Source organism: Bidens hawaiensis, unplaced genomic scaffold, assembly GCF_021521415.1.
Source record: "Bidens hawaiensis isolate Kalapana, Puna unplaced genomic scaffold, B.hawaiensis_p1.1 tig00000697_1, whole genome shotgun sequence".
Taxonomy (NCBI): domain Eukaryota; kingdom Viridiplantae; phylum Streptophyta; class Magnoliopsida; order Asterales; family Asteraceae; genus Bidens; species Bidens hawaiensis.
The window spans coordinates 1363847-1375159 of NW_027491041.1; the positions used below are offsets into that span (position 1 = coordinate 1363847).

Sequence of the window (11313 nt, forward strand, 5' to 3'; positions counted from 1 at the left end):
CTCGAGGAATGTAGGGCGTAATGCTCTTTATAACGTAAGATATGAAGGTAAGTTAATACAAAAGAAAGAATGAAAGTATGAAAGTATGAATGAAAGAATATAAGTTTATGTGTATTGTATAGTGTATGATTAACTAGAACTCACTCAGCGTAGCTGACTTTTAGTATGCACGCAGGTGAGTAGGATGAGGCAGCTCGCTTGAGGAGACACGTGGCATTGAACAAGAGTCTGGCGTCTGAAGACTTATGATGTTTAAATTTTAATGCTTTAATGTTGAAAGACAAAGGATGTTTTGAGACAAGTTATGAATTATGTAATGTTTTATGAAAGTTTTATATTCCGCGTAAATGTTTTAATTAACTCTGATATTTAGAACTGTGTTTATGAGTAAATCCAACACGAAAGTAGGGCTACCGGTAACGGGGCCTTACATGTTTGGGAACACATTAGTCGTTGGTGTAAATCGCCCCCTATTTATGCTTTTTGGGTTAGAGACCTCTTAGAGCTTCATAAGTCCATCAAGATTGGAGATGTAGAGAAAGACGCGTTTCATGGGATCATCGTTATTGCTTGTTGGAGTATTTGGAAAGCGAGAAATAGTAAGGTGTTCAAAGGAATTGAGGTTAAAGTGGAAGACATTATTGGAGACATAAAATCTCTTGGTTTTTTTTTGTTCAAGAATAGGTCTAAGTGTAGATCGATAAGTCGGCCGAACTGGTGTAATTTTGTTTTCATGTAATTGTGTTCTCTTTTTTGGCTGCCTCCGGGTTGTGGAGGTAGCTTGATGGCATTTTGTTGGTGTTTGTGCTTGTTTATAAAAGTTAACAGTTCGAAAAAAAATACATGTATAGTTTACAAAATGTAAAGCATCTAATTGAAGAATGCAATATTTAAAATTTAAACTTAAAATATGTGATCAGAACTAACTATAAGAAATGTCAATTTGCTACATGTTTTTATTATGTCATTTTATTTAATAATTGAATGATCAAAAATATTAAATGAAAATTAATAGTAAATATATATATTTTGGTCAAGCATGAGCTTGAAAAAGGCCATTAAAGGCTTTAGAAAACACACATGGATCCAAATTTTTATTTATTATTAATAAAGTTATTAATCAAAACAAGTCTTGGTTTCATGAGAGCATATAAAACAAAATTTTATTTTGAAATGTAAATATAAAAAGAGAAAAGTATTTCACGAGAAAGAGGTTGTCATACCATCAAATTACCTTTGTGCCCATTTTGTACTTTAATAAGATGAAAAATTGAAAAGCTAAACTATTTTTTGATGATTTAATCTTAACCATTGAATCAAACACATCAACGGAGTTTCTAAAATTTCTTTAACTTAACCAAGTTTTTATTTTATCTCTACCCTATATATACATATATACTAAAAGACATGTAACACTTGTCTCACAAAAACTAATATTCATGAACACTAATGAGAACTGTCTCCTAAGATTTCACATGTGTACAAAACAATTAGATTTGCACATAGGTAGTTACAAATTTTATTATTTTTTTTTATGTTTATAGTTAACTTTTACAGCCAAGTTATATTCGATTTATTTACAAGATTAATACAATTCATTTCAAGTTTGATTTTAATTATTTTTTTTCTTTTATGTTTAAAATTAATTTTCTATTAGATGCTTCATCGTAGTAATATTCGATTTATACCTACGATTCGATATAAATCTTCCATCATAATGTTAAAAATATAATTAATTTTTAATTATATTTTATCTTTCACTATTAAATTATTTTTTTTATGCTTGCTTCTACCTACGATTCGATAAAAATCTTATTCAACACCAAGTCGCTATAACACCAGACAAACTTTATTAACTTTATGTTTTATCAACGTGTCCACGACACAAGGGCTTACGAGACGCGCGCCGCAACGTGCAAGGACGTTTACTAGTTCCATACTAAAGTGTAGCCATATGAGGGATCGGCTTTTGTCACCAATTCATAAGGACTGATGTAAATAAATGTTCATACTTTGAAATGTTACACAAAAGATTCACAAATGGTATCGGTGGTCTATACATCATGTACACAAGAATTAAAACAGAGAAAACCAAGAATCGTCGCGCCAGCAACAACACACAGTTCACCTCCCAAATCAATCAGTTAGTCACCCTTCATTTCACATTACTACCATCAACCTGCAATCATATCATTTTTCTTTCAACCAAATAATATATATAATTTCGAATTAACATCGAACGAGATACTAACATTCTTCAGAGAATGCAAACACCCCTCCAAGCATATCATCACTGTCACCATCTTCCTCAAATTTGTTACTCTCGTGTTCCATATCTTCTTCGTCTTCAGGTAATGCAACTTCGTCAACAATATTCATATCTAAGTCAGAACGGTTAGAACCTGGATTCGATGTGTCGCTAGTCACGATGCTGTCTGAAGATTTAGCAATTGTCACTCCAGGAGCAACAACAGGAGATGGAGAATTCATGATTTCATCAACACCTAGAGATAACCTATTCATGGCATCGTTATGATTTACAATTGAAGCAAGAATAGGATAAGATGTTTGTGCTTCCATCTGTTTTAACTTTTGTACATCATCAGCTGCCACTGATGAGCCTAATGAAAAAGACAAAAGAAAAAAAACAAACATGTTAGATGGCCACTGGCATACAAAACTAAACAAGAAACTTCCATAAAACTGCCTTACCACGAGAGACCGTTGAATCTTGATGAAACTTCCCATCACCACTACCAATGTTGGAAGGTGAAGCAGAATATCTACCAGCAAAAAACAAAAAACGCTTAATAAAAAAAGAGTGCATTACAATCTCAGCCAAATTCTTACTCAAAATCCCTAAGGCCTAAAGATGTAGAGGTCTAACAATATATATGAATTAAAAAAAAAACAAAAAGAAAAGGCAAAGGCAAAACGAACCAAGCCAGATACATTTGTAAGTACCAAAATCGATTAGGTCAGGGAAACTTTTCTTCTAAAATTGTATGTTTTTTATCAAACAAATAACTAGGGGCCGATCTCGAGACAAGCCCAAATCGAGCTCAAACTTTAGAAAAAGACCTCAAAAGGAGCCGATCTCGAGCCCATTCAAGCTCGGAATTGGCTCGTTTACACCCCTACAAATAACCAGAGTGTCAAATATGACTACAAACAAATATCTTAGTAAGAATAATCCATTTATTTTAATAAAACGATTGAGGGGGCTGTATGAATCAGAATAGCATTCGGACAGTTTTCGGCGTCATCAACCCATCCCCTATGCAGTTAATACCGGCGGGATATCAGTTATCGGTGCCCATGTGAAATATCGGTCAAAATATCAGTTCGAATATTGGTACCGATAATATCGGCGATATTGACCGAGATATCACCAATATTCTCGATATCAGTGTTTTAATCTTAAGAGTCAATTTTTAGTGTTTAACCTTAGTGTTTTAAGTCTTAATCGGTCCCGACTTGCTACAATTGTTAGTGTTTTGCAAGTTGCAAAAGGTTAATTTGTTAATGGTAGGAAAGCATACTGATTTGTATGTTGCCATATATATAAATTCTGCATGATATAAAAATTACCAATATCCCACCGCGATAACCGATATCTCAAATTTCGGCCATTGACCGATATCCGATATCCAATATTTTTCCGCACCAACTGCATAAACCATTCCCTATTTACTTACGAATGGGTTAAAACTCTAGCATGAATCTATTACCAATATGAAGCAATAAAAAATAAATGAAGAGATACTTTGTTAAAAGTTCAATAAGCAACCAAAAAGAATAATAAGAAAAAGTTCAATGAGACTACCGGCTATCAGTCCAACCAAGAGAGCTGTCAAAAACAGGCAGCAAATCTTTCTGCTTAACTTCAACTTCATTCACCGGGATTGTTTCAATATCAACCTCCCCCTCAGCCTCACAAAACCGTGGGGCCATCACATAGAAATATATCTACACAATACAACAAAGCCATAAGCATTTTTGCAAAACACCAGCATAAACACATCACATATTAGTAGCCACCACCTTTGACTTTTGCCAAACTGGAACTCTCCCAGACCTTATTTGCACCTCGGCTTTAGAAAGAAACCAGCGGGATCGTTCTTGTTGTTTAGTTAAATCCTTCTCCAAATTATTAGTATTATTATCTTCATAATCAGAATTAGTCATTACACTTTCTACTGAACCAATAAACTCCTCTTTTTCAGGCCATTCTGTTCTTCTGCACACATCCCACCACTGAACCGGTTCAACTTTGACCCGCAGGTCTTCATCTTGTGAAGTGGGCCCCACCCTTTCACCCTGCTCCCTCCCTAAAGAAGGCAATAGCTCATACTGAATTACATACCCTGATGGAGCATACACCAAAAGATGCTCCAACGCCTCCGCATTTGAAACAACAGAACTGTGAAACGTGGCGGCAATGACGCCAGCTGGCACAGATGTCTTCCCACTAGTGGCATTGCTAACTGTATTAATCCACCCAAAACTTACGTTTTTTATTCTGCTCACCACAGATAGAGTGATTGGTGCTGGCGGTGACGGTGGCTGTTGATCTTTTATGAAAGATGAAGAGGACCACCACGGTACCGGCACAAAAGCTGAAAGTTCCTGACCGTTAATTTTAGAATTTAGCAATTGAATCCCAGTTTCACCACCAAAAGGAGATAATAGAAAAATATGGCACGTGCCCCTGGATGATACCACAGCTATCCATTGACTGTATTGGCTAAAACAAAAGTCTTGTATCACCTGTTAAATAATCATAAAAGTTAGGTGGCATCATCATATAGTTGTTACAGGAAAAGCAAGACATGAATGAGAGAAAAGTGGAAACTCACAGCAGAAGTCATGCCACGGTGGAGCTTGTAAAGATGCACGTGAGCAGAACTCCAGTTAAAGCTTTGGTTGCCTGATTCGGTTTGTGAGGAGGATGGAAGGATCCGGAAGATGTTGATATTGTTTCCATGCACAGATGCAGTGACCAAAAGGGTCCCACTCGGATCAAAACATAGCGCAGATATGGGACTTGTGTGGGCCCTAAATGTGAAACAACAGCTCTAGATACAAAATCTTTAATCACCACCTGTATAGATACAAGTCAAGTAGAGCTTTTATTGCATGAATAATTTTAACTGTTCAATGAAGCATCAAATACTTAGAAGAGAATCCCACTGTATGCTCTATTACTTTAAGTTTTAAGATGTTTAGTCTTCAAGCAAGGTATAAATAATGATTGTCCAAAATGCAAATATGAAATTTCGAATGTCATGTGTAATTGTAAGTATTAGACACTTAAATACATAGTATTATATTAGAGGGATTAATGTGTAACTTTGTATTCTATTTATAGTTCCTGTATTATACTATTATTGAATACAATACGTAATACAATTACCAAAGAATGTTTTGGTATCAAAGCCGATCTTCTTAACCGTAAACCAAATATGTCCTTACGTGTCTTCGGATGCCAATGTTTTCCTCACCTTCGTCCTTATAATCCACACAAAATGGATTTTCGTTCGCTACCATGCATCTTTTTAGGGTACATCCCGTCTCATCACGGGTATCTATGCCTTGATCCCACTACCGATCGTATTTACACTGCCCGACATGTCCGGTTCAATGAGACACATTTTCCTCTTCTACAGCCATCCTCTCCTACAAACTCTACACCCGCCCCTGATCCTTAAACAACCCTGGATACCACTACCCAAACCAATTTGTTTCCACACCTTCTACTACTTCAACTCCCTCATCACCATCAACCGCCTCTGGACCAACCCCACCCATCTCATCAGCAGCCCATGAAACAACCAGTCCCACCCAAACTGAATTCCAACCTGCCCAACCATATCCCGATACACCACTAACCACCACAATCCCTAACTCCTCAGCTTCTTCCACCACTAATCCACCTTTGCTTTTTACCTATAACCGGCGTCAAACCACCCAATCAGGTTGAAACGAGACTTTAGCACCACCCATTCCTAATGCTAATATTGTTGATTGTAGTGGGTGTACAGGTTGAAACGAGATGAAAACGGAAATATTAAACGATATAAAGCTCGTTTGGTGGCCAAAGGTTTCCATCAACAACCAGGGATTGATTAACATGAGACATTCAGTCCGGTGGTAAAATCCACAACTGTCCGTGTCGTTCTCTCACTTGCTGTTACACGTCAATGGCCACTTCGCCAACCGGATGTTCAAAACGCCTTTTTGCATGGTGATCTTCAGGAACTATGTATTTACGACAGCCACCAGGTTTCATTGATCCCCAAAAGCCAAATCATCTCTGTTTGATAATCCAGTTAAATCTAGGCAAACCGTTGGAGCACTACAGTACCTAACCCTTTCCAGACCAGACATTACCTTTGCGGTTAACAAAGTTTGTCAATTTATGCACTCCCCCATAGAAAATCATTGCGGTCAAAAGGATTCTTCGGTATCTTCAGGGCACTTCTCAACTTGGCTTGCTAATTCAACAACAATCAGCCCCTGTTATACATGCATACACTGATGCCTACAATCATTCTCTCACTGCCTTCTCTTCTCTGATGCAGATTGGGCTGGCTCTCTCGATGACTGTCGATCCACGGGGGGGATTTGCCATTTACCTTGGATCTAATCTTATCTCGTGGTGTTCTTGTAAACAGCGCACCGTCTCTCGGTCATCTACAGAGTCTGTCGACTACAGAGTCTTGAGTATAAAGCTTTAGCTGACACGGTCACTGAGGTAACATGGCTTGAGGCGCTTCCAAAGGAACTTCATGTTCCAATGACATTTGCTCCTATTTTGTGGTGTGATAATCTTTGTGCCACCTATCTTTCTGCTAATCCAGTATTTCATGCTCGCACAAAACATGTGGAGATTGGCTACCATTTTGTTAGGGAAAGAGTCGCTCAGAGAAAGCTCTCGGTTCAGTTCATTAAGACAGACGATCAAATTTCGGACGTGTTTCATAACGCCTCTATCATCACAACGGTTCCGACTTCTTAGATACAAGCTAAAGGTTGCTCCCCGGCCTTAGCTTGAGGGGAATATTAGTAGACACTTAAATATATAGTATTACATTAGAGGGATTAATGTGTAACTTTGTATTCTATTTATAGTTCCTATATTATTCTATTATTATTGAATACAATACGTAATACAATTACCAAAGATTGTTTGTAAGTAAGTTATAATAGGTGCAATTGCATATATCCCCTTGTAAACTTAACAAATTGCTTATTTACCCAACCCAAAAGCAAAATTTGAATATCCCCACTCTTATTAAACAAAATATCAAATTTACCCATTATGATTTGTTTTTATTAAAATAAATTATAAAATGACTGTTTTACCCTTATGCTAAAACTTTGAAATTTCCAAAATTTCCAAATTTACCCTTTTTTAACTAGTTTTTTTTTTGTCTTGTACTCTTGTTTACAAATTGCTTTTGATTTTTAACTTTCTTATATTTTGCTAATATGTCTAACCTCAAAATGACTTTTACACCATTTTTAGAAGCCGGGGTAGATTTTTAAAAACTTTTCGTTATATTTTGATAGCTTCAGTTATTTGATTTTTTTTAAACCGGTCTGTTTGACCCAAACCTATTTTGAGCAAAGCCTTGACCCAAATATATTTTGAACATATTTTGAGCAGTACTTGTGTTGACCCAAACCATTTTTGAGTAAAACTCGTTTTGACCCGAGCCAATTTGGACCTGTTTAATTCAGCCCGTTCTGACCCAAACCTAATTTGAACAAAATACATTTTGTCACAAACCAAATATGAAACAGATTTAAATCTGCCGAACCCATTTTGACCCATAAACCAAACCCGCCTGACCCGCCCAGTTTGCCAGGCCTAATAAAACCATAGCATAATAACTAAACCATTAACAACCATCTATGCTACTAATTTCTTGTTCAGAAACATCATGACTTTGAGCACAAATTATAGAAATTTCATCAATTTTCACTTTGATGGTAAAAAAAGATCATGATTATGAGATACATGCAGCAAACAAGTAATAACTGACCAAATTCATAAGAATAGCTGGAAAAACTCTACACACATTATAAATTTCACAAATTTGACATAGTTATAAATTTCACATTGAATTTTCTTCCAGATGCCCCAATTTTAGTTAACATAAGAAAACGAAAAAATAAATTACAAAATAAAAATATGGAGAACAAGGAACTATAAAATTGAGTTAGGAACAAAATTTCCTTAAAACTACACAGGTATTTCATTCATTTGAACATAAAGAGAAGTTAATGAACCAAAAATTCACAAAAAATTGGAGGGTCACAACAATTCAATGAAGACACGGTGCAAAGGTATAAAAATTGAAATTAGGCTTTGTGCAAATAAGAAAATACAAAAAAAGGGATTGAAAGAAGTTTGGAAGAGTATTTTTGTCATTTTGTGAAAACTCAATAAGAGAAAGGATATATGCAATTTTAGTTTTAGGTTGGGCAAATATGCAATTAGTAAAGTTTACAAGGGGATATATGCAATTCTCCCATTATAATATTCCTTCTGAACACTTGCGTTTTAGTTATACTAAAATAGCTCATACGATACAAAACTTGATTTAATGTGCTACCAAAGTATCAAAAAGTAATAATCTTACCATTCCAGCGTTAGCATTTTCGGTTAAATGAGGTTTCCTATTAGGAGATCCGGAACCTTCCGGAAGAAGTTCGTGACAATACTTTGATAAGCTTCTGTAACTCATGTCTCCCAAATTAATAAGACCAGTAGCCAGCAGCTTACTGGACTCCATTGCGTATCGGGCCATCAAACTTCCACCACCAGGTGAGGTTGAAGGACTTACACCTGGTGATGGGCTCAGGTTTTGAGGACTTAGACGTCCTGTATTTGACAGTAATGGATTGTTGGAAGCATAAGCCAACCACCTGGGCCCCACAGCCATTGGCCCATACCCAATATTAATCCCACCCGACTGAGATATTGGATAAGTCAGCACACTAAATTTGTTTTCAAGAGTAAGTGCATCAAAACAATATATCTGCCATAAAAATTAAAAAAATTATAAACACATGAGACATGCATTACATACTAATCTTTGTTCAGAAAAAAATTACATACTAATCTGATAAAATCTTTGTTAACACTTCTATAGCATTCCTTTCCAAATTATTTATAAGCATTTCTGTATATGGTGCACACGTTTTCTAGAAATCACTTTATTCAGATATGACGATTTCGACCCATCTTAAAAACGATTTCAGATACCTTTTTACCTACAGTTCAAAGTTACCCAAAGTAAATACATACTTGATGCATAAAAACTCCTAAGCAATTTCATTTAGATAATAAGATTATTCTTGACACAATATATTCTGTACGCATATCTAACACAGTAAAATCCATACATAACAAATAAGTAACTAGTTGTGCCACGTGTCACAATTCTATGAACCCAAGACTTTTTTTCCCACTTATTATTTTCACCCATTAAAATGGTATCTTATACTTAATTTCAATTATATCTTATCTCAAAATACCGTTTTACAATTCCAATTTCCAATATATTCATTACTAACTACTTATTATTTTCTTTATTCAATGCGGGTTTCAAACTTAGTTTTGATAATAAAACTTAACTGCTCGGAAAAAACAAGTGTTCCACAAGTAACTATTTATCCATAAAAGTTAGCAAAATTAAGACTTTGAGAACTATACTTAGCAAAGCTCCATTCTCTAAAAAATTAAGAACTCAACTACACATAAGCAACAGGAAAACTTCATAAATGTAAGGAAACAATTATATAATTGAAGATCAAAGTAGATGGATACTTACTTGTGAAGCGAGACCAACAGCCACTATTCGCGGGCTGCATCTAACCATATAAACAGTTGAGCGGAACCGCAAGATATGAACATAACTGTGTGACCTTAACGAGTAAAATCGAACAGTTCTAGGAGAAAACATGGAACTTTCAGTCTGAAATTCATCTTTTTCAATGTTTGATGGACCCGATCCTGAAACCCTTGTTTCTTCACTAGCCACAACCACTAGCAGGGGGTGTGACATTTTGAACCCCTCCTGACCCTCGGTTTGTTCAGGTGTAGCCTGTATTTGTAGAAACGTGACTGGATCATCACGACTTGAAACAAGTTCATTAAAATTAGAACCATCATCAACATCAAGCACTTGAAAACCATTTGAGTAACCGAGTAGAAGAACATGCTTCACGATAGATGGAGTAAGTTCCAGTCTATCAAAGCAAGACCACAAAACCTGTTCAACCAAACAAATATCAATGCAAAAAACATACAGTATTAATAACACTTTTGTCACTATCCCTTTTCATTATTTAACAAAAGTCCAAAACTTTCCAAATTCTATCCCAACTTCCATATCCACTCATATCAGTTGCTACAAATTAAAGCATATGATCAAAGTGCCCCCAGATCATGATTGTAAAAATCCTGATTAATAGCGTACCCCATCGACTAGTGACCGGTTAATCACTATTTGGTTAAAACTAGTCAAAACTGAATATGTGTATATATATATGTGTGTGTGTGTGTGTGTGTCTGTGTGTGTGTGAATTTGAAAAATTACATAAAGTTTACAATCCGATTACCCCCCGGCGGCCCAACTAGCGATTTCTACAACAGTGCCCCAAAGAAATAAAGAAATAAATAAATCTGTAGTTCCAAGTCGTCGAGAACCACAAAACTAAATAAGCCCATGTGAGAAAGCATCCAAATAAAAGTGTGAAGAGAGTTTTCTAGGGCTTGCACTCCACGTAAATAAAAGCAATCATTAAAAATAGCATAACATTAATTATTTTTATAATAAGTAAAACAATAATAATAATAATAATAATAATGAAAATGAATGACAACCTGATCTTTAGGGAGTTGATCGGAAAGAGAAGCTCCTCCGGTGACGGTTTTGAGGCAAGAAGAAATGAATCTCAGGGAATTGGGAATTAAGAAGCCATTGTTGTCATTATTCTTAACTTTGTTTTGGTTTCTCCTCATACTAATATTAATAATAATAATAATAATAATAATAATAGTTGCAACTATTGTCACCGGTGATAGATAGAATGAGAATGAAGCAGCATCGAATAAATATGACTTCTAATAAGTTTGTTTGCTGGCTTTGACCTTAACAGCGAACGACGGTTCCTTTCTCTCTCTCTCTGTGATTGATTTCAACAAGTTTTGGTTCTTAATTAATTGCGCCGTAAGCTATGTTTTCTACTTGTCATGTCCACTCCTTTCACATACCACCATTTCTTACTTCTAACCCT

General features: G+C 35.6%; 1 protein-coding gene across 1 annotated transcript; it reads right to left on the reverse strand.

Annotated features, from left to right (window-relative positions):
* Window positions 1-2247: 2247 nt before the first annotated feature.
* LOC143531804 (autophagy-related protein 18h-like) lies at window positions 2248-11038 on the reverse strand. Its single transcript, XM_077027020.1, is given in 9 exon segments — window positions 2248-2621; window positions 2713-2832; window positions 3846-3969; window positions 4045-4770; window positions 4860-5065; window positions 5068-5104; window positions 8652-9050; window positions 9846-10286; window positions 10901-11038. Coding segments are annotated over 9 exon segments (2565 nt in total).
* Window positions 11039-11313: the final 275 nt, after the last annotated feature.